The sequence below is a fragment of the Protopterus annectens genome, chromosome 6.part0 (assembly GCF_019279795.1).
Source record: "Protopterus annectens isolate FY-2018-M chromosome 6.part0, PAN1.0, whole genome shotgun sequence".
NCBI lineage: Eukaryota > Metazoa > Chordata > Ceratodontiformes > Protopteridae > Protopterus > Protopterus annectens.
This window is the reverse complement of record NC_056737.1, coordinates 1,022,709,769-1,022,735,153: the sequence shown is the minus strand read 5'-3', so window position 1 is coordinate 1,022,735,153 and position 25,385 is coordinate 1,022,709,769. Positions and strand designations below refer to the sequence as shown.

The window sequence follows — 25,385 nt, the reverse complement described above, 5'->3', positions numbered from 1 at the left end:
TGATTTCAAGAGATATAAGTAGGCACCCCTTGTGAATACCAAAATATCATTATTTGTCATAGACACTCATATTTTCCATTATGTCGGTATAAAAAAAAAGAAAAATACATTGAAACACCACTGACAGATAAGCAATGGTACATTTTGTGTTCATTTGAAGCATCATTTGATACTGTCAAACACACTTTTATAGTTATTTTGTTACCTTCTAGAGTTTGTCACTAGAAGCAGAGTCAACCAGAATACTTTAACATTGTGCAAATAAACCATTTAAGCTTTCTCTTGAGAGTCCTTCTTCCACTTCTGAGGTGTATTGTCTCAACTAGACAATGGAGACACGACACTATGGTCAAGCTTTTGGAGTCCACCCTTGGTGTACCAGCAGTATTCATGTTGCGAGTCTACATCTGACCTTTCTTCTCTCCTCTGTTACTTATGCTGTTCCTCTTCTTCTTGTTCTTGCACACATTTAGACCAGCTACTGCACGGGCAGGGAGTAAAGGTGGAGGTGGCTCTATCTACATTAACCACAAACTTACATCAAGGCTATTCAAACAGGACAATGAGCCTATGCTTCTCTGTGTCCAAATTACCAAAGACAAACTCCCATATCATATCATTGCAATCTATAGGTCATATGTAGACTTACTGGAGACACTCACCATTCAACCCAATAACATATTCATGGGTGACTTTGTCTACCCATCTATAAACTGAGCATCTTACATCATCCCAAAGTTGCAGGCCCAAAGATTCCTGGACTTAATAAAAACAAATATCCTGCACCAGATAGTTAATATGCCCACAAATAGCACAAAGATACTGGATTTGGTGCTCACAAACACAAGAAAATGCTGCACTATCCCTCAGTGTAGAGACCTTTCTGGTAATATCAGACCAAAAGGCTGTTTTCTTCAAAATAAAACTCAGTTTCATGACACCAGCAAATCTCAGAATATTTAATAACCATTCTAAGACAAACTTCCAATTATTAAGTGATGACCTGACACAACGGTGTAGCCAGGCATACTCTATGTACTCTACACAGTACATTTTTTTCTTTGAATCAAATAGAAATATTGTAGCTTCTCAGGTTATATTATGTCTACAGTTATATAAAGTGATGTCTCAACATGTAGTACTGTGAGTATTGCTAATCTAAAAACAATATCTTTGATAGTTTTAGAGAGGACCAATGAAAATGATGTGCATTTTTGCTAAGTGATGGAAGGGGCAACGTTTGGAAAGATATGTCCGTTTTTGTAAACAAGTGTGGGCTGTAAAAAGAGTTTGTGAGTACAAAACAAAAATTGCAGTACACACCCCTGACCTGACAACATTTCAGGCCGCCCAAACCCTGAGAATACAACTGCCTATGCAGAATTGCTCACAGAAACTCTCTACAATCATGTTAATAGATGCATAGAGACAGATGTGCCTACCAGGAGTAAGCTCAGAACATATTAAAAAAAACACCCTGGTGGAATCCAAACATAAACAGGTTGTACAACAAAAGGAAAATGTTATAGCTAAAAGCCCAGCAAGATAAAAAAAAAATCTGTCATCGATCTAAGCAAACAACTAAGAGGGAAAACTAAGTCTACCAAACCCAGTTTGAGATAAAGATAACCTCCTAGGCCAAGGACAACCACAAGGCATTATTTAGCCATGTCTGAAATCTCAAAGGTAGTATACATGAATGTGCAGAACTGATTCTAAGTAGAGCCACCTATAAGGAGCTAAAAGATTTATTATTTTATTTATTATTTATTTATTTAATATAGATAGTGATAATCTGCTGGCTAAAATATGCAGTTCCAGTTTTACCCCTTTTTCTGGCTGCCCCTAAGGAAATACCATTAAACTTTAATCAAACCTCCAGCTATCACTAGGAAGCAGGTCCAAGATGTGCTCTCTTAGGCAATGTACACAACGTTGATGAGCCATATAATAGCCCGGAATGCCTTCTGAATAACTGGAAACATGACCTAACAGGAACAGACCACTGGAGTTATTATTTAACCATAATCTCCAACAGGCTGTGTGGCACATGAATGAAGAACTGTAAAGGTTATCCCTCTGCACAAGGGTGGTTCACCAGTGCATCCTGGGAACTGCAGACGGATATGTCAGACTAGTCTCATATGCAAAGCCATTGAAAGTATTATCACATAAATGATCAATAATGACAAATTCAAAGAATTAGGCATAAATCCCTATGTTACACACTGACTAGCCAGTTGGCTCTCAAATAAGGCCCAGGAAATTAGGATGGGGAGACCACCTCCACAAAGAGGTTTGTCACTAGCGGAATCCGTCAAGATTCTGTGGTGGGTCCACTCCATTTTGGCATCTACTTATCAATAAATGCCAATGTCAAGGGCCTCTGTCTGACCAAGTTTGCAGATGATTGCAAACTAGGAGCAGTCATTGAATTCTCCCAAGATACTAACATCCTACAGGAAGGACTAACATAGACAAATGACTGGTGCAAAAGTCATGACTTAAAACGTAATGCCAAGAAACACATAATATTACCCCTTGGGAAGTTGTCCACCCAAGGAAACTACTTCATTGATAACACACCCCTAATAGTCAACCCAGAAGTCAGGAATTTGGAGATGTATGCAGATAGTAACCTGGCTTTCAACCAAGATGTGTTTAAGGTAGTAGAAAGTCATTCTTTCTTGCTCAACTTATAAGTAAGGGCAAGGCATCTATGTCCAAGGAAGTCATTGTTCCACTGTATTCAGTCTGCATCAGATGCATTATTTAGTACAATGCCCCCTTCTGTATGTATCTGACCAGGCACATGAAACAACTTGAATGTCCACAGATGTTCATCTTAAAAAGAATATAGGGCATAAAAAGGCTTATGCTGATCACCTCAAAGCACTATCTCTCTACTCCATTTCCTACAAACTGCTGAAAGGCAGCCTATGCTTGGCATACAAGGAATCCTTGTATCCCACTGTGATGCACCTTTTACATATCCACAAAATGGATAGCATCAGAACTACCTGATCTATTGACTTAATCCTTGTTTGTGACATAAATAGGACATCTTGGATGGACAAGTATGTGTCCCAGAGAATACCCCTTCTCTGGAAATAGGCTTTCCATCCATGTGAAACAGAACTATTTCCTAATGCTGCTTATGTGCATCCTAGACTAGTAGATGAAAAATAGGAAATGGACATCTGGTCTAGCACCTATGTCTCTAATTGGAAGAGGCAGCCTGTAAATCATACCCTAGCTTTCATATACCCATTAAAACAACCTTTAAGGCACATAAAATTGTGGGATAAAGGCCCCAGTTGCTGTTAGTCTGGTATACCCATATTAATCTATCAGTAATTGGTTGGACAATGCTTGTATGTAGGACACATGTCAGCTCTTGACTGTCTGTAGGATACTGAGAATAGTGACATAGCTTTGAGTAGGTCCATTTTGGACATATTGTTTAGACCTTGTATCTTTTTTGGCATTCCAGTTGTTGCATGTGTCTGGACAAACATGCCAAAGGGGGCAACATATTCAATGACTGGCCTAATTAGGGATGAGTAAAATGGGGCAATGATATCTCTAGATCTAGATTCATAAGCTTATAAATAAAGGGATTGTAAGTGACACATATTGGTCAAAAGTTAGGTCATTGTCTACCTATGATCCCAAATCATGAACAACCATCATTTCTTTAGGGAATATTACCAATGTGGGGTAGATGAATCCCCAAAGGATAATTTTTTTTCTGGAATTTAGTGTCAGTCTATCATTCTGGCACCAGGTATTTGTTTGGGACAAACCTTCCTGTAGGATGACTAAGTCATTTGGGGATTTGATAACTGCTCTGAGCCTGCAGTCTTCTGAAAACGTAGGCAGCCATATTCCTTTGGCAATGGCTTTTACTTCAGAGAAGTAGCTGTCAAACAGGAGAGGTCCCAGCATGAACCATGGGGGACTCCACTAGTGACTGGTCTTTTAGTGGTGATATAGTCCTCTATTTTGGTCTCCTGTGTCCTATCAAGTTGGCAATCTTTTCTACTATGCCTGATTGTGTCAAAAGCCTTAGCCAGGTTGAGATATGCAGTGTATACCATTTTACATTCATACATTGCTTTGGTGAACTTTTCAAAAAAGTCCACCAGGTAAAGTAAGCATGACCTGGTACTTAATGAATCTAAATTGAGATGGGTCCATCATGTGGAGGTCCCCTATGTCCTTATTAATTAGTTCCATTATAAGTCTTTCCAGGGCTTTGCATATGAGGTGGATCTGACATCTGGACCAGTAATAGCCCTCCCTTATGCAGGGGAATGACTGTAGATGTTCTCCACTCACTTAGTACAACACCTGTATAGAGGCAGAGGTTGAAAAGTGTTCTTAGAAGAGTGTTTAAGCTGTATGTCTGCTTCATGCTGTTTAAGATGCAACCAGTGATATTGTGAGGATCCATCAATGCAGCATTTTTAGCTTTTGAAAGCAATTTTAGAACTTGGTCTTGTGTGATAGCTGCAGGTGAGATGGTTTTAGGTATATCTTGTGGGATAGATGGAGGTGAGATGGTTTCAGGTATATCTTGTGGGATAGATGGAGGTGAAATGGTTTCAGGTATATTTTGTGGGCTAGATGGAGGTAAGATGGTTTCAGGTATATCTTGTGGGACAGATGGAGGTGAGATGGTTTCAGGTATATCTTGTGTGATAGCTGCAGGTGAGATGGTTTCAGGTATATCTTGTGGGATAGATGGAGGTGAGATTGTTTCAGGTATATCTTGTGGGATAGATGGAGGTGAGATGGTTTCAGGCATATCTTGTGGGATAGATGGATGTGAGATGGTTTCAGGTATATCTTGTGGGATAGATGGAGGTAATATTGTTTCAGGTATATCTTGTGGGATAGATGGAGGTGACATGGTTTCGGGTATATCTTATGGGATAGATGGAGGTGACATGGTTTCACATATATGTATATAAATAAATAAAATAAAATAAATAAATATATCTTGTGGGATATATAAATAAATAAAATAAAATAAATAAATATATCTTGTGGGATAGATTGAAGTGAGATTGTTTCAGGTATATCTTGTGGGATAAATGGAGATGAGTTGGTTTCAGGTATATCTTGTGGAATAGATGGAGGTGAGATGGTTTCAGGTATATCTTGTGTGATAGCCGGAGGTGAGATGGTTTCAGGTATATCTTGCGGGATAGACGGAGGGGAGATGGTTTCAGGTATATCTTGTGTGATAGCTGGAGGTGAGATCATTTCAGGTATATCTTGTGGGATAGATGGAGGTGAGATGGTTTTGGGTATATCTTGTGTGATAGCTGGAGGTGAGATGGTTTCAGATATATCTTGTGGGATAGATGAAGGTGAGATGGTTTCAGGTATATCTTGTGGGATAGATGGAGTTGAGATGGTTTCAGGTATATCATGTTGGATAGATGGATGTAAGATGGTTTCAGGTATATCTTGTGGGATAAATGGAGATGAGTTGGTTTCAGGTATATCTTGTGGAATAGATGGAGGTGAGATGGTTTCAGGTATATCTTGTGTGATAGCCGGAGGTGAGATGGTTTCAGGTATATCTTGCGGGATAGACGGAGGGGAGATGGTTTCAGGTATATCTTGTGTGATAGCTGGAGGTGAGATGATTTCAGGTATATCTTGTGGGATAGATGGAGGTGAGATGGTTTTGGGTATATCTTGTGTGATAGCTGGAGGTGAGATGGTTTCAGATATATCTTGTGGGATAGATGAAGGTGAGATGGTTTCAGGTATATCTTGTGGAATAGATGGAGTTGAGATGGTTTCAGGTATATCATGTTGGATAGATGGATGTAAGATGGTTTCAGGTATATCTTGTGGGATAGATGGAGGTGAGATGGTTTCAGGTATATCTTTGTGATAGCTGCAGTTGAGATGGTTTCAGGTATATCTTGTGGGATAGATGGAGGTGAGATGGTTTCAGGAATATCTTGTGAGATAGATGGAGGTGAGATGGTTTCAGGTATATCTTAGGGGATAGATGGAGGTGAGATGGTTTCAGGTATATCTTGTGGGATAGATGGAGGTAAGATGGTTTCAGGTATATCTTGTGGGATAGATGGAGGTAAGATGGTTTCAGGTATATCTTGTGAGATAGATGGTGGTGAGATGGTTTCAGGTATATCTTGTGGGATAGATGGAGCTGAGATGGTTTCAGGCATATCTTGTGAGATAGATGGATGTAAGGGAAGGGAAATGTTTAAGCCAAATTTATTGGCCAGTAGGTTCTCTATATCTTCAGTCTCACAGTAGTTAACATCTTTCACAGCTCAGTGCATTACTGCTTTGTGCTACTGAGAATACAAACTCAACTAAAACAGGTATTCTGGTTGCCATTGACTTGGTTGGCTATTTTACTGTCAGACTTGTCTGGTGGATTCTATTAAGCTCCTGAGTTGCTTGTTTATTCCAGTAATGAGATCTCTATAACTCTGAGAATTACTCTTCTTGCTTTTGGTTAAAATTATATTCCTTTAATTGCAAATCAGGTTGATATTATGGTTTCACCATGGGGGGGTTGTGTCTGGGGTTTACCCTGCAGTTATTTCTGCTTGGTAAAGCTGCATCTCAGCAGCTGTTTGCATGCTGGTATAATGTGGTGGTGTACATTACCACATATTCCATGGAGTTAACTGAGTACGGTGGGGAGTTCAAACTTGCCAGTGTATTACTTAGGAGGTGGTTTGTCATAGAGAAATTTCTAAAGGTACATTGGATGGATGGGGTTTCTGCTTTCAATTTTATTTTGAAAGAGACAGCTTTATTGTCAGACCTAACAAGTGATGAAAATATACAAGGGATGTTGCAAGATGCCACCATATTAGTAAGGACAAGATCCAAAATGTTGTTCCCCCCAGTTAGTACCCTGATTAATCATTAAAGATATTAGTGTTGACAAAGCCCAGGAATTCAAATAAGTACATACTACAGATGGTCTACACCCAGGAATCTCTGCGCTTGTGCACTAGACTAGTGATGGTGTAGGTTTCCATCTGTATAGCTGGATAGTTTAGATCACTTAGGAAACTGGTATTCGGTTTTAATACTGAGTGATTCCAGTTCCTATAGATGGACGTTGAGACTTTCCTGAGTCATAGAGGGAGTTCTGCTGTTTTTCCCATCCTAATATAGGGTATAGGACCTATCTGATGGTTATCTGGACATGAAGAAGCTCTAGTGCAACATGCACTAGCCTTGATGTGAGTTTCTTCTAGGTGAATATAAAGATAACTGCACCTTTTCTCTCATCCTGCTCAGTAGCTGGTCCAAATGTGTATAAAGCATTATAACCATGCACAGCCAAAGCACACTCTCACTTTTCTAGGCATGATCAGTCATTATACAGATATCTATGACCTGTAGTGTGAGAAGCACTTGTAGAGAGTGAAGTTCCTTGTTTAAGCTTCTAGCATTGATCAGTAAGACCTTCATATTTTCTTTTGCTGACTTTGTTTTGTTGGTGTGTTTATCAGGTTGGCATTGCCTATAAAAGGCACTATAGGGGTAGACAGTGCATTTGCCAATAACTGAAACCCTAACAAGGACAGATGCAGGCCATCCTGCACCCACCAAGCAGCATGGTTTGTCAATCATATCCCCCCAGGGTGACAAATAATGGACCCCATTCAAATTACACCAAAAGCCTTTGAGTTTTAGGCAAATTACTCTATAGAACCTCAGCATATTATGGATTATGTGTGTTGTGATGGCCTTGGCAAAGTGTGATGTGTGTCATACTATTGACAATTTTGATAACTCCATTTACTGTTTGTAAAATTTTTGTCTCTAATGGCATTACATACTTACATCTCTCACAAACTGTATTATGTTGGTTGAGTAATAGATGATCATCAGACAGCATGAGACATTTCTTACACTGTCTCAATATACCCATCGCAATCAGACTGAGTACAGAAGTTGTGGAGAAGTGTACGTCCATGGTTTCAACAGGAATGACTCAGAGGGAGAAGGGGTGACTATAACTGCTTGGAGTTCAGTTTGTTTAGGATAATGTTTGGGTGGATGCATTACTAAGGTATGGAGAAATACCTAATTATCTTGCCATGGTGTACTGCAGCTCCAGGTGTGTTTATTAGCATTTACCATGAGTTATTTGAGCATCAAATATGGATTTCTAAGGTTGTATACATTTTCAGGTCTCTTGTAGCAAAAAAAAAGTTGTTGCTCAGGCAACCAACAATAAAGTGCCCAACAGTGGTGGTGTGCTGAGTGCACCTTTTCCAGGTAAAAAAAAATAATTAGCATACAAACATTAGGGAGTACAGGGAGAACAGTGCTTAATGCAGCATTGTGGGGGGGTGCTGGGGAGGCTGTTACAATGTAGCAGACACAAGAACAAGGGAAACACAGTAGCAAATGTAACAAACAGAAGGGCATTAAAATGCAACTTAAAGCAGGCAAATAATCAGAATAAGAATCAGAATCGCATTTATTGGCCAAGTATGCATACATACAAGGAAGTTGACTCTGATTTTGATGACTATCCAAGCATAAGTTACATAATTGACATACACATAACTATTACTCACACACCTAAACTAAAAAAACAAAACAACAAATAAAATATATATATGCATACAAAGTGCAGAGTGTAACTCAGAGCAAGAAATACTGAAATAAACACTGAAAAAACAAATATTAACAGTATGTAAACAAAATTGCAAGTCCCTGAGAGGCAGAGGAGGAGGGATACTTAGCCTAGTAAATCTGAATTAACAGATAATGAGTTTAGTGGCCTGTGGGAAGAAGCTGCTCTTATATCTGCTTGTTTTGGCATATAGTAATCTATAACGCATGGTCGGTGGAAAAAGTTCAAAAAGGTGATGGCCTGGATGTGAGGGGTCAGTGATGGTTTTCCCTACCCATTTTGTGACCCTGGAATAATACAGGTTCTGTAAGGAGGGCAGACTAGCACCAATAATATTTTCAGTGGACCTGACTATTCGTGCAGCCTGTTTTTATGTTTAGTCACTGATCCAAACTACACTATTATGGATGAATTGAGAACAGACTCGATGACTGCTGTATAAACCTGGATCAGCAGCTGTGGGTGGAAGATTAAATTTCCTCAGCTATCACAAGAACTACATTCACTTTTATGCCTTTTTTATGATGGACCCTATGTCAGTCTCTCATTTCAAGTACCGTGAGATTATGCATCTCAGAAACATAAACATTTCCACAACTGACCCCGCACTATTAAGTATGAAGAGGGGGATAATATTGTGGGGCCTCTCCTAAAGTCCACTGTCATCGCCACAATTTTAAGGGTCTTTAGCTCCAATAAGCAGAATATAAGACTGTAGCAGCAAAGCTAGAGAGTAAAGAGCTGTAAATGCAGAGAATCACAAATCATGTAGCAAAAATTACAATACTGTCACTACTAGAATCTGAACTACAGTCTATGGCATGGGACCATGCAGGTATTTACCAGTAACACTGTGGTGGTGGTGCTGTGGTAGCGTTGTCGCCTCACAGTTAGATGTTACCCATTCAATTCTCAGTTAGAGCGTCTTCTGTGTGGCGACATGTGTGAATGGGCGTTCCTTCTTTGAAGGTTGTGCATTAGGCCTGGCAAGCCAGCACATAAAAATCTACTGCCAATCATTAGCGGACCGGAGTTCCACTGTGGCGACCCCTAACCGGGAAAAGCCGAAAGACACAACAACTGCTTATGGAAAAATGCAGTAGTATATGACTAAACATGGCTAAGATCCTGCAATAATTCACAGTTCTCTGATGTTTGCAAAGGAATTACAAGCCTTAAGTCCCTCATTAATGTAAAATACCAACAGTTAACTTTTACAAATAATTCTACTTATGGAGATAGACGTGCAGTATAGTGTACAGACAATGCTCAGATCTTGAGTAATTCACAATTCTTCTACAATTGCAAATGAAGCTACTGGACTAAGCCCCCAAAACAAGTTACTTTTGATACAAAATAAGGAAAGTGGTGACATTTTTATCAAAATGTAGGTGAGTATGAGTGTAGATTAAGCATTTAATTAGAACCAGACAATGTCCGAAACAGATGATAATTCAAGCTTTAGCAATCTAAGGAGATGACCTTCCCAGTTTGACCTGTCAGTGTCTACTATGATGAAGAGAGGAGATGAGAATGGGAGGAGAATCCGCGGCCAGATATACAGTAGGGGCAGGCAGCTCCAAAGTCTTCAAGTTTAACTGCAGAAAACTTTCCCTTCCACTGGGCTTAATTACCAGAAACTCTACAAATGACTCACATGGTTGGCCAAAGCAGGCTGATTGTTTTAAGTTTGAAAAGTGACCGAAAGACAGTAATTAGATGACCAATGTTGAATAGTCTGCTCAATAGATCAGAATAATAATTAAAACTATAAAAACAAAGCAATATATAGCTTTAGCTTTAGCTTCAGAATAAGAGAGAGAGTGAGAGAGGGAGTAAAACTGATGTTTGAATCACCATGGTGGGCCACCTCCATAGTCCTACTAAATGTTAATGAGGCATTCTGTAGCAGCAGTTAATGCTAATTAGCTATATGCTCTCCACACAAATGTCTGTGAAGGTAGAATTATCCATCTATGCCGCATACATTAACATGGCTAGCTGCATTAATTAGTGTGGCCAAAATGTTGCATTCCCCCCAATATACTCAATGTAGAGACCAAGTTACTTTTAAGGTTAGGTGCATTGAAGAAGAGATTTACTGGTGGAGATATGAGGGTTTGTGTATGTGCATAGGGTGTGTGTGCATGTCTGCATGGCTATGACTGGTCTCAGATGACTCTGTGAGTGTGTGTGTGTGTGTGTGTGTGTGTGTGTGTGTGTGTGTGTGTGTGTGTGTGTGTGTGTGTGTGTGTGCATGTGTGCGTGTGTGTCCACACGTGTGTGTGTGCATGTGTGTCCACGCGTGTGTGCTGACCTAGTTGGTTATAACATGGAGGGTAGTTAGCAGATTGATAATGTAGGTGCATGTTTGTTTGTATGTGCTTGTGTATATGAGTGAATGGGTGAGTGTGTCTACGAGTGTGATCTGGTATGGGGAGTCTCATGTTATTTGCATATGTGTGTGTGGAAGGATGTTTATAAGGGTGTAAATGTCCATGTTTGCATGTCTGTGGGAGGATAAATGAAGGAGATACGTGTGCCAGTTCGATGCATGAGGCACAAGTGGTATAGCTTGCCAAAAGTGCTATGTAGCTCTTTCAGTAATTATATGTGATTTAGAGACATGCAAATTAGTCAATAATGAGGTCTTCCTTACTGAAGATAAACATGTTTCTGAATTTCATTTTACTTGATCATGTAAACTGCTTTCAGTTGCTGATGCAGTTTATGCATGTAGAAGGGAAAATCTCAGTTATTGATTTAATTCAGAGCTTAACTGTGGTTAGGTACTGACAGTGAATGTACTAAAAATAAAAATAAAATGAGAGAGCTTTTAGCCATTGATAAGAGTTTTGCCTATTACTTTATGAAAATGTGTATTTTTAAGTTACTCTGTGGGTGTTGAATATTTTGTTGCATTGGTAGAGAGATTATTATGTTGTGAAACTATGTTTAAGATCTATGGTCAAGCAGGAGTCATATTTTGTTAACAAAAAGAAAACAGAAAACATCAAACTGAAGACTTACTCAGTTTAAATATGGGATAAGGGACCCCATAACTAGATTTTATACTAGTAACTGTAACACTGTTATACCTGTAAAATAGTAAACAGTGAAATGCATACTACTAATGCTGTCATACCTACAGAATGTGATGTGAAAAGCATACCACTAATGCTATCATACCTACTGAATGTGATGGGAAAAGTATACTACTAATGCTGTTATCCCTAGTGAATGTGATGTGAAAAACATACTACTAATGTTATACCTACTGAATGTGATGGGAAAAGTATACTACTAATGCTGTTATCCCTAGTGAATGTGATGTGAAAAACATACTACTAATGTTATACCTACTGAATGTGATGTGAAAAGCATACTTCTAATGCTGTTATCCCTAGTGAATGTGATGTGAAAAACATACTACTAATGCTATCATACCTACTGAATGTGATGGGAAAAGTATACTACTAATGCTGTTATCCCTAGTGAATGTGATGTGAAAAACATACTACTAATGTTATACCTACTGAATGTGATGTGAAAAGCATACTACTAATGCTGTTATACCTATTGAGTGAGACAGATTGTTTGCAGGAATAGTAGAGTCACATTTGCTAATGTGCTATAACAAAGTTAAATAAGTACAGTAGCTTAAGTGATGGCAGAGAGCAATGGGGAGCACTATAGTCCAACAGGATGCTCATACTTGTAAAGTTATGGTGTGCAAATAAACAGATGACCCTTACCAAAAATCACTTAAAGTAGCTTACTGTATATTCACATGAATTGAGAGCAGTATCCCATTGCTATATTAAAAATGCAAACTGTGTCTGACAGGTGATTTACTGTATCCTGTTGTGCTTTTTCTAATTTAACACATAATGCTAACAGTGAAAGTTTCCCCCAACTTTAATGACTTATGGATGCTATGGGAAGAATGTATTACTTTTGATAGATCATTTTATCAATCTAGAGAAGGAACCAGCAGATGAGTAAGCCTAGAGATAAGCTCTGCCTAACCTGGTAAAAGGAGAGAACAGCATTGCCTAACTTGTAACAAGAGGAGAAAAATAATCAGGAGACACATTCACAACACTATGAATCCAACAAAGATCAATGAATGGTATTAGAAAGCCCAAAGAAACAAAAACATCAGCTGATTGCAGACAGAAGAACTTGTACTTTAAATAAATAAATAAAACTAAAGAGATGTATCGACAGACATCTATGGAAGAGCAGCCTGCTGGAACACACCGAATAGAAGGAAGAAAATCACAAACTGAAATACTCAGCCTGAAAGTATTGAAAAGCAAGGAGCAAAAGTAACTAGCAGAACTAATGACAAGGAATCACTCACTAAGAGTATATCTTCTAGGGGAATTAAGTTAAGAAGTTTGGAAAATGAATAACATGAGCAACATTCTAAACTTTCTGTTAAGCTACAGCAGAAATACTCAGATATGGAGAGTTCTAAGCAGATAGTCATTGTTTAAGAGGTGAAGATTAACAATAAGAAATATTTCTCTACTAGTAAAAAGAGAAAGAAACAGTACCAAGTCAATGTTCTAAACCCCCTTCTGACAGCGCAAAAAAATGAAAACTCAGGTAAGGGAAGACTTTAGGAAAAGGGTATCAATACATAAGAAACAAGTAAAATTGAAGGCAGATTATATTTTAAGATGTCATTTGCAGAGGAAAAGCAACGTAGAGCAGAAAAAAAGAGAAGGTGATCCTTACTCACACTGAGACAAAGGCAGTACAACTTAGTACATCAACTATTAGTGCTGAAACCTTTCAGAAACTTAGTGATGAGGCTAGCACATACCACATACTAGGTAGGCACTTTGGAACACATAACACTAAAGTATGGGTCCTTCCAAGGTTGTACCACATAGGAATAATGGAGGAAGTTGGGAACTTGTCATGGATGCCCTGAATGGCAGAATACAGTTCCTCACCAAAGCTTCAAACATCCTTTGACTGCAAAGCCTATTATTGTCAAGCCACTTGAAAGGATTGGTATGTATACTGTTGTGCCACTGGTAAACTCTACCAGTGGGCTTCAGTATATTTTGAGATACTTTGGACTATGCAACTAACTAGCCTGAGGCTGTTATCCTGTGCAAGTGAAATGGCAGACCAAATATGAAGGCGATAGGCTTATTACTTTCCAGAGTAGAAACACCTGCTGAAATACTTGCCAAATAAGGAGCTCCTGCTTTTTTCTCAAGAATTATGCATCAGCTGTGTTAATACTTTTAGGTCAAGCTACCGCAGACCTCATTGTATCATCCCCAAAAAGATTGTTTGCTGGAGCATTTTAACTGAACACTAAAATTTGTACTGAGAATAGTTATTGAGGAAGATGACAAAAAATGGTATCAGTTGATACTGTAACTTCTGTTTGCCATTAGAGAAATATCACAAGCCTTGACAGGGTTCTATATTTTTTAGTTATTATGTGGCAGGCACCCACATGGGCTGTTTAAAAATTGCCAGATAAACTTGGGAAGAAGAGAAAATGCCATTTAAAAGTCTCATAAAATACCAAACCAACTGACAAGATACACTAAACATAGTGATGTCCATTCAACAGGAACATGTGGAAGGAGCCCAAGTGACACAAAAAGGCTCATATAGTGAAAATGCAAGAACCAAGGTACTCAAAATGTGAGACCAAGTGTTAGCTGTCATCTCCACCACAGAAATAAAATTTTGGCTAAGTGGCAGGGTCAGTATGAAATTGTAGAAAAAACAAATGATACAAACTACAAGGTTAAACATGCTAAGCTAGAACAAAATATATCATATTAATGTGTTGAAACCATGAAAAAAAAAGAACAGGTCTCTGTTGTTAGTTTAGCAGAAGAGGCTAGTATATCTGAGGAAAAAACTACCCTCCATGCCTGTAGTGCAGATAGATGGCACATCATCTGAGCCACTGAAACAAGGGATAAAGGAATTTCTGTTAAGATACAGGGAAGCCTTTTCAGAGCTACTAGGCAGAACAGACCTGATTCAACATCATGTTGAGACTATGAAAGAGAAAAAAAATAAAACTTCGAGAATAGCAGAGTCACAAAGAAAAGTTGTACAAGAGGAAGCACAGAAAATGCTTATGGTAGGGCTTATAGAGGCCTTATCAAGCAAACTAACAGCCCCATAGTGTTAGTTCCAAAGCCTGATGAAACAATTAGGTGTTGGAGTGATTTTAACAACTTAAATAGCATGTTGAAGTTTGACAGCAGCACAATTCCTATAGCTGATGAACAAATAGAAAAGTTGGAGAAGGTAGGATTTTTGACCACAATAGACCTACAAAGGGATACTGCAGCTAAAGAGAATTAAAGAGGGCCTGTTGCAGTATTTTAGGTCTTCCTTTTTGGTTACATGGTGTCATTGCAACCTTTTAGACATTAATGGATAGAATCTTTAAAAACCTTTGTTGAATATGGTGCCACTTACCTAGACCATGTTTTAATGCACCCAGAGGATTTGGCTGCCAATCCATCTAAGGTTAAGATTGCACTAGACATTCTGGGACATGCAATGTTAATGCTCAGTACTTTTAAAAACATATTAATTATGAGAGAAGTAAAATCTATGTAGGTTATGGCATTGGTAGGAGGATTGTTAGACCCAGAAAGATCACCTTAAAGCCATGAGAACCTGGACTATTCCTCACATAAGAAGAGAGTGAGGGTATACTATGGGTTAGTTGGGTACTGTTGGAAATGTGCATTCTATATTTCATCAGTAACTTGCCATCTTACAAGGCTGATGAAAGGGAAGGGACAGACAATGTTTATAAATTATTCGAAGAGAATGCCGTGTTCAGAGCTCATATTAAAATGTTTGCATTTCAATAGGCCTTTTATAGCATATACAGATACATGAGAGATAGAAGTAGGATCAGCAGACCTTTGATGGGGAAGAATGTACCATATGTATTGAGATGAGCTGAAAATTAAGTAGATCAGAAAGAAACAAAGCTTGGAAATCATGAGTTTACACTTCTCACAGACCATGACCCACTGTTTTGGATGAATTGGCAAATGGATAGGGACAGAAAACTACCTAAAAGGGACCTTTTTTGCAGACTTTTAAATTCATGGGGATACACAGATCAGGTTCAACCAGTCATAATACAGATGAGTTGTTGAAAGTTGCTAGCTCATTGATGGACTGGAATTAAGGATTTCAAGCTGGGGTGGAGTGGCAATTGTAACCAAAAAGACTATAAATTTAGTTCCAAGGATGACACATGAAGTAGTCACACAATAATTGTCTCAATAAAGACACAATAATTTATTAAATCAAAAATATTGTTTGGGGTTACAGTCATATAATGTGGTGGTTCTTGTCAACTGGCATCTAAAAATGTGAATATTATGTACATGTGTTGTAAAAACAACTGTTGGTTTAAAATGGTGTAATCATTGAGTACAATGGCCCATTTGGCATGTACCTCACTAAGCACCTGCAACAACTGGAGAGGCCGCAAAAGTACCTCACAAAGAGGATCCTAGGCCTTAAACATTTGTCCTATATGGACAGACTCAAAAAACTCCAACTATTCTCTGCCTCATATCGCCTACTTAGAGACGATCTCTGCTTGACTTACAAAGCCATGTCTGACCCAGCTCTGTTAGAAAAGCTACATCTAAAGGAATCCCAATCCCTTCACACCACATGCTCCAGAGACCTCAACCTCATTACCACAATCAACAGAACATACTGGAGGGACAGGTTCATAACCCAGAGACTGCCCATGCTATGGAACAGACTTTCCATACATGTCAAGCAGAGCACCTCACTGACCTTTTTCAGGAGAAATCTCGATAAGTGGATGGGAAACAGAAAATTCACCCCAGAGATCACTCCAGTGGCTTTACTTGACAGAGGCACTAGGAACTAAGGTCAGGTGGCATGATGCCAGGGTAATCCTATGGGCTAGGCTTGTAAAGGCTCCAGGGCCATTAGCCTAGTACATACCTATGAACCTATGAACCTATGAACTACTGTGTATAAGGATGCAAATGGAACTGTTTCTTTAAATAGTCAGGTACCAGTGTGCACTAATAGAGAAGATTTCTGCATGATTCAGTTAAAAGACCCAATTATGCAATTAGGTGCTGCATAGGAAGAGGGCTATAGCTATAACAATCCAGGGAGAAGTTGATTTTCCACAGGCGTGGACTAATAAACCTGGAACATCATTTCTGAATAGTGTGCTTCACTAAGAACAGTCACTGGTGTTTATATCCAATCAAACCTGGGCGTACATCTACGAAGGAATCTGGAGCCAAGACAGCTATTCAGAAGTATTTATATGCTATGGAGATTAATTCTTACCTATCAGAGGTCACACCGTTTTGAGGATAAGTAAGGTATTTTCTTTGGTGCACTTATTTATATCAGAAGAGACCACATCACTGAATTTTACTTGACTTCACAATAATATAGTATACACACACACACACACACACACACACACACACACACACACACACACACACACACACACACACACACACACACACACACACATACACACATATATATGTATATATTATGTAAACATAGGAACCATTGAACCATTAACATGGTCAAATGTTTGGAATATTGAATCTATGTAATGCTGGCAGAAGTGATCAAATAACGTTGATTGCAGAATACCAGCATTACTTTGTGGGAGGACATGCCAGAGCAGGAAGTGGGAATTTACCCTTTTCTCACTGCTGTGTTATCTCAGAGTTGGTATTTAAGTAGCAGAGGGTGTGTGGGACACATGGATGTTTGCCCTGCACATTTTCTTTCATTTCTTTTTAGATATTTTGCATTTCAATCTTATGTGATTGATCATTTGTGGTTCATTTGTTTTGTTTTTATGCTCTTTTGAGGTACACTATTATACACACAAACATGCACACACACATACACATACAGACAAGCAGGTTGATAGAAAGACAGACAGACAGATAAATGATACTGAAAACTTAATGCATTTCAAAGATGTGAAATCATTAGCAAGTAAGCAAATGTCTTCGGTATTTCTAAAAAATGTTAAGCATGATGACAACTTACCATCACCACCGTTTGTTCTTCCACACCACACCAGATTATTAACTAAATATCCAGAAAGTGTATCTTCCATTGTCACATACTCGGGACTGACTTTTGTATAGTCATGGGCCAGTTTATTAATTCCACTCCAAAATACAGACTGAAAACAAAACAGATAAAATAAAAACAATGGCTCAAAATGGGGATTTACTAGTTTAGGTAACCTTTTAATTATTACGCCTTTGCAGTCACTAGCTTTACTATTCTTAACCGTGTAGGCTATTGTCCATCATATTAGGGCCAGTGCACATAGCTAAAGCTTGCTGAAGAAACCTGTACACTCAATAAGATTGTCCCTTGGGAATACATTTGCATTAAATAAGATTCGTGAAAAAGGGGATAAAACAGTTTTGGTCACAGATTTTGGCAACCTACCTTAAACTACAGACTCCACCCTGAGGCACTAGGACTAAAATAAATTGATTTGGTATTAAAAGCTAAGATAAGGAGATAAGTCATAAACATATTGTTTTGCTACAGTTGTTTTACTTAACATTATGACCATAGGCCTATGAGGGTTCAGCATTCTCCAGAGAAGAAAAAATATGCATTGTAAGTGGCTTCAAGTCATTCATTAGAACCTAGATTGCAAATATTTGTCATCAAATTTCAAGCACAGTGGCAGAAATGACTACTAAGATTAAGGTTTTGCTTATGTGCAGTGTTGAAACTGATGAATTGTGTATTGCAATTCATTTTGTTTGTTTCCTGTGTGTCCTTACTTCATAGGTTATACCATGTTGGATCTTGTAAACTTTCTATTTGTGTCAATGTTGGCATTGTGTGCATTGTTCAGAGCAAGCAGTGCAGACCATAGCCGTATGGAAGTTAGTACCGTCCATCAAAGTTAAGATTTGGTAATGAATTGTTGTGTGTACTGTGTTAATTTCCTTAAAGTTCATTTGCCTAATGTGAGTTCGAGCAAGTCCCTAAACAACAGTTCTCCTAAATCACCATTGAAAATTAATGCGTAGTAGGCTTATCTATTCAACAAATAGGAAAAAAAACAACACATGCTTAGAGGACAATATTGCTTATAAATCAACAACAAAGCAAGTGATCTCCTTAAAGCAATAAAATATACAAAGAAGAAGATGCAGTCTTTCTGAATTCTCCTGCTTTACATACATCTATCTATAATTGAAATATCTGCAAAAAAAGTTTTGATTCCTGTCTGACAAGATCAAACCTTTAATCATACACTAGTAACCAAAATATTTAGGACAGAAGTCTTCTTCCTCTGCCATTACAGGGTCCAGAGTAATGCCACACATAGCTGCACTGAGTCATATTTCTAATTCACTACCCATTCTACATTTAAGAGACAGAGTGCCATACAATTAATGGAGCTATCACAAGGATTGACATGGTTTAAACTAGGTTCCTGAAAATAATTGCTGGACTAATCACACCTACTATAGTGATTTTTATCAAGTGCCCTACAGCTACAGCAGGGCATACATGTGATGAATGGAAACATCCACAGTTGTTGTACTAAAGGCTGTCAGACCCTCAGCTCACAATAAATTCTATTCTATATCTCTTCTAAAATAAAATCCAAAAGTAATCTAGCATGTGCTGAATAGTAAAGTACTTTTAAGTACTTGTCATGAACACATACAGTGATATGACACTGTAACTTCTGTGTTATTTTATTTACATGCTTTTGTCTGGGATAGACTCACAAGGTCTGGCCTCTTTTCATGGGAGACCAGAGGTGGCATTTATACTGAGGAAAATTTGGCCAGGACCCGTGGGTAACTCTTTTCATTTCTGGAGTGACGTGCACTCCTCTATTCACTTCAATTTCACAGGGAAGTGCGGTAACCTGGAGAGTGGCTGCACCGTGGAACATAATGATGATGGTCACCTTGCACTGCAACCCAAAAAGGTAATACAACCTGAAATAAAAATTCTCCGTGTTGCTGAAAGTGGTTTATCAGATGATAAATGTCAACAGATGTTTTTGAAAGATGAACCAAGTGACAAAGATGCGATAGATGAACCAAGGAAAGAATTGATAGGCAGGAAGGAGATTTGAAGGAAATGACACCAGAAGAGCATAAGACTCCTTCTCTAAACGTTATGTCTTTTTGGCCATATAGTGTGCAAAAGCATGAAGGAGTCTCCAACATGTAGTATCAAATACAGGTGCAATTGTGCATCGTGTTGGATTTTGAGTGCCATACCTGTAAGATGTAGTTGCTCTCAAAGAAATCACACAGTGGCATTGCTTCTTCAGCCATGTCTTCTTTTATTGAAATGCATATTTTCATGATGTTATTTGGTGTGACAAATGTTAAATCCAAAAGCTGCTTGCACAGTAATGCAAAATAATTGTCATGTAAAGACAGCTTTTGTATCTGTTGCCAGATTATCTGTCAAATTAAAGCAGAGGCCTTTTGGAAATGATCTGGGTAAATTCTGCCTAATGTTAGTCAGGCATCCATTCTCAAAGTCCCTGAGAACCACTAAAGGATACAAAACATCTGAAAGGGTATCACAGGCATCATGCAAACTACTCCAGGAAGCATTGCTTTTGTGTTTTGAAGATAGAAAAGCATATACAAATGCCATAATCCTACTAACTATCCCTTCTTCTAAAATGCTATGAACTGTGTTCATTTATTTTATTGTGTCCATCTGCAAAGGAAAAGTGCCATCCACTAGTAGAAATTATTTACATAAATCATGAATATTTCCAGAAGTAGAGAACATACACTCATTATAACGCGTCACAATAAATGTCTCACATCTCGATGGAAGATCATTTTCCTGCAAATAATCACTATTATTTAAAATACTTACACTATGATGCCTAAGCCTTCTAATTCTTTTCACAGTATGCTTGACATCTTTTGTACTGTGCTGTGTCACACAGAGAAGTGGTAGCTAGCACCTCAGAAACAGTTGTACAAGGACCATCAGTGCCATCTATCACTTTACTGTTTATAGCCTCTCTAGCAACTACATAAGTTCTTTTGCAGCAGCATCTGATGATGACCAGCACTTTTCTACATTGCATTGTTGCACAATGACCTTTACATGCCGTACCAGCTTTCGTAGCACAACACAACATTGCTTTTCTCAGTAGTACTGATAATCATCTGTACACAGAATCTGCAATTCCTGGTGACGTACTCTGACTGGATGACAGTTGCCAATATGACATCATTACAAAGTTTACTGACTCACAATAAAAGTAAATATGACTATACCTTTTAGTATTCAGTGCTACCGTTCCCTTCATTCACACATTTCACAATGCTGACTTCACTATAAACATTTTGACTTTCCTCTTCTGCAATGTAACTGTATGTCAGCATGCACCAATTACACTTGAAGCACCAAACAATGCCAATAATAAAGGAAATAACCAATACAGCTACTGCACGGCTGCAGAAAATGAAACCATAAACATATTCTATTATGATTATACACATTTCTATACACAAATGTGTACCTCACAGCATTTTAAATTAAATTTAACTAACATCATTCATTTGGGTATGATAATACAACAAACTAAAATGTCGACTACACTTAACCGAAAAAAACTTACACTTGACATTAGACAGTTTAATAAATGGTGTTTCGGAATTAAACCAACATGGGGAAAACAGGCACAACATATTCCATTTCAACCTTACACAAATGACAGTAAACCTATATATATATATAGTTGCAAGGCATCTCATCCAAATGAAGACACCCCTTCCTTAAAGTACAACACAATATCATTAATCCATCTACATGGTGCAGGAGCAGAAGCTGGCCTTGGACATAGACCAGCTAGGCGGCTGCCTAGGACGCCGCTCTAGCAGGGGTGCTTTTCCAGTATTTATTTGTTTATTTTTTTGTAGTAAAGCAATGGTTTCTTTAAAATATGTTGAATGAATACAGGAAAAAAGTGAAGAGCAAGGTAAACTTGAAGTCCCATAGGCTGGTAGTTGGTGTAGAGGATTCAGGCTCTTGCCTCCTGTAACTAAGGTACAGGGAGCTTGGTTAAATTAACTAACCAGCCAGCCCTACATAGAGCATTACACACACACACACACACCTAAATGTGACATCCACTGCTGAATTTCTCATACTGCATTTAAAGCAATAGGACATGGCTGTTAATGTTGAGTTATGAATTAGGAAACTGAAACTGCGTTTTCTGCTTAAACATAATTTGGCATTATCATCTTCAACATGACCTTCTCTGCAATGTGCATTTCAATATTAAAGGATAATAGTAAACCAATATATATATATATATATATATATATATATATATATATATATATATATATATTTATATGTATGTATAGTATTTTGGGGGAACTAATAGCTCATCGAGAACATGTATGTCACTTCATTAACTTTTCCAGCCCATTTCCCCTGTCATAAAACATTATACATTAGAACGTGTCACCAGTTTCAGTGTAACACCCATAGACGTCAGTTGCAAACTAAGGAGATTCGTACTATTTCAGTGGTTATGATCATATAAGGTCTTCTGCACCACTATTAAAGCAGGTCCCCAGAATAGCTACATAAACATTCTTGAATCCAACACAGTCCCTTGTATGAAAAAAGTGTTTCTTGCCCTCAAGCTCTACAGTTTCAGTTTACTCTCTTCAGAACAATATGTGCCATTAAAAAGGAAATGGGCTTCCAACAGTCCAAAAGAACCTACGAAACGTCCACCCAGGTAAGGCAGCAGGTCCTGACATCATTCTGAGATGTCTACCCAAGGACTGTGCAAATCAACTGGCACCTGTCTTCACAAACATCTTCAATACCTGTCTCAGACAGGCTAGTGTGCAAGATGCTTCATCTGCCATCGTTATTTCTCTGCCAAAGAAGTCATCCCCAGTCACATGAAATGACTACTAACCCATAACACTCACACCGGTGGTGATGATAGGCTTTGAAAGGCTGGTCAATGGGCATATAACACCTTGTCTGCCTGCATCTTTTGTTCCTTTACAATTTACATGCAGACCAAATCACTCCATGGCAGATGCCATGCCCTTGGCACTACATCACACCTTGAACCATCTTGAAGACAAAAATTGCTATGTATGTATGCTGTTCATAGACTTCAATGCTGCCTTCAACACTGTAATACCAGAGCAGCTGTTGTCTAAACTAAGTCAACTAGGCATAGAAAATACACTCTGCAACTGGATCCAAGACTTTTTGACTGACAGGCCCCAAATCATTTGCATTGGCAAGAACCATTCACAATGCATCACCTTGAACACAGGGGTCCCACAGGGTTGCATACTAAGTCCACTTCTCTTCACAATATGAACTCATGTTTGCTTTGCAACAGACAAATCACATCATCAAGTTTGCCAATGATACCACCATGGTCGGCATTATCAGAAATGACGAAGAGGGGGCATACAGAAAGGAAGTGAACCAACTCACCAGATGGTGGACTGACAACAACCTAGCACTAAATATTGACAAAACAAAAGAAATTATCACTGACTTTAAAAGGAAGCAAAAGTCCAATGCACCCATCACCATCAGTGGTAAAGCTGTGGAAAGGGTAAAAAACACCAAATTCCTGGGGATGCACATCTCAGATGACATAAGCTGGGCAACAAACACCTCCAGCCTTGTAAAGAGAGCCCAGCAATGTTTCCAGTTCCTCTGGAGACTACACAGAGCAAACCTCCCCTCCCACATCCTCATGACCTTCTACAGACCATGATTAAAATCATACTGACTAATAACATCACAGCTGGGCGTGGAAACTGCTCATACACAGATCGCAAGGCATTAGAGAAGGTTGTTAAGCAAGCCAGAAAAATCACAGGATCAAACCACAAGTCCTTACAGGACCTTTACTCTTGCAGATGCTATAGCAGGGTCGTGAAACTGATAAGGGGCAAGTATCATCTTGCACATGGACTGTTCCATCTCTTGTCTTCAGGGAAATGATACAGGAGCATCAGGTGTAGAACATCAAGATTCATGAATAGTTTCTTTCCACAAGTTATCAGACTGTTGAACAACAAACCTTAATAGTGTTAACGCTCCCTCAGTTCCTGAGAGCAATATAAGTGCAATATGGTTGTCTTTATTGACAAATTAAATTATTCTATCTATCTAGGTTATGCAATCTGAACTAATTATTACCTGCACTAGTATGCAAACTGTGAATTATGCTTTGCTGCTATCCTTTCTTAAAATGGTGGTGGGTAAGTTATCTATGTGTGTATTTATATCTGTACTATCTAAAATATCCTCTTTTACACTCAATGCACATGAGATTGAATAAACAGATTGAGTAAAGCTATTAACATAATTTGTGTTTATCTTCCCCCAGGAAATAACACTAACACCTTAGAATGTATCCTTAGCTTTCTGTCAAATAACCTCCCCCAAGAAACACTAGTTCTAGGCGATGTTAACATAGACTGGAATTCCTGTAATAATATTAACCCTACATCCCATATAAACCTTTATGGCTTCACTCAACTCATAAACGGACCTACCAGAACTGTTAAATCCAACAACCATGAATCCATCTTAGACTGGATTCTGATTAATACCCCCCAACAAACCTACCAATCTGGTATCCTCCCAGATGATCTAAGCGACCACTGTATAACCTATCTCATTAGACACAAAATCAACCTAACCTTACCTGCCACCCTTAGAACACTAAGAACAAAAAAATATTTTAACTCTGAACATTTCCAAGCTGAGCTAAAACGTTGTAATTGGTCCTCCCTAAAATATCTTCCTCTTAATGATGCAGTAGAATACTTTAACTCTACATTCTTATCAATTCTAGACCAACATGCCCCAACCCGTACCATCAGAACCAAAACAAAAGTAGCCCCCTGGCTAACTAACGATACTAGGCATAAAATCAAACTTAGAAACAAATCTTGGTCTAAATGGCGTAACACTAAAAACCTAACTGATCACCAAAATTTTAGAGAGCTTAGAAATAGCACCAAAAGAGCTATCCTAATAGACAAAAAAAACTATTACCTTCAGTTACAGAACAACACTAATAAGGAACCTAAAAAATTCTGGACCAGCATTAACAATCTTCTATCTCCAGGTCATTCCATCACACCTGATCCCTGTGACTCTAACCCAGAGAACCCTAAACAAACAGCAAATGACTTCAACTCATTCTTCACAAATACTATCCAAACACTTGCTAGCCATCTATCTCCTGATACCTCTAATCTACTTCCACATACATCTAATACACCTCCTACACTCCATTTACAACCTGTCTCTACCTCTTTTATCACATCACTGCTCCAAAAGTTAAAACCCACCACACCCTCTGCAGACAAATTGCCTGCAGAATTCCTTCAGATAGGTGCCAAAGCCTTAGCCTACCCTATTTCTATCCTGATCAATAGATCTATAAAAGAAGGAATCTTCCCCTCTATCTGGAAAATATCTCATATCATCCCACTACATAAAGGGGGAAACTCTAATGATTTCTCCAACTTTCGACCAATAGCTCTCCTCTTACCTATCGCCAAAATCATGGAAAAATGTATTCACAAACAAATACTAAATCACCTTCTCAACAACAACCTACTTTCTAACTGTC

The 25,385-nt window shown here is 38.4% G+C and overlaps 1 protein-coding gene across 1 annotated transcript in view; it reads right to left on the bottom strand.

Moving 5' to 3' along the window:
* LOC122804650 (ADP-ribosyl cyclase/cyclic ADP-ribose hydrolase 1-like) overlaps positions 1-25,385 on the bottom strand; it is a 359,461-nt gene that overhangs the window by 232,883 nt on the left and 101,193 nt on the right. The window contains exon 3 of the mRNA XM_044074633.1: positions 17,759-17,897. Within this exon, the coding sequence (XP_043930568.1) occupies positions 17,759-17,897 (139 nt within the window). The remainder of the gene's footprint in view (positions 1-17,758; positions 17,898-25,385) is intronic.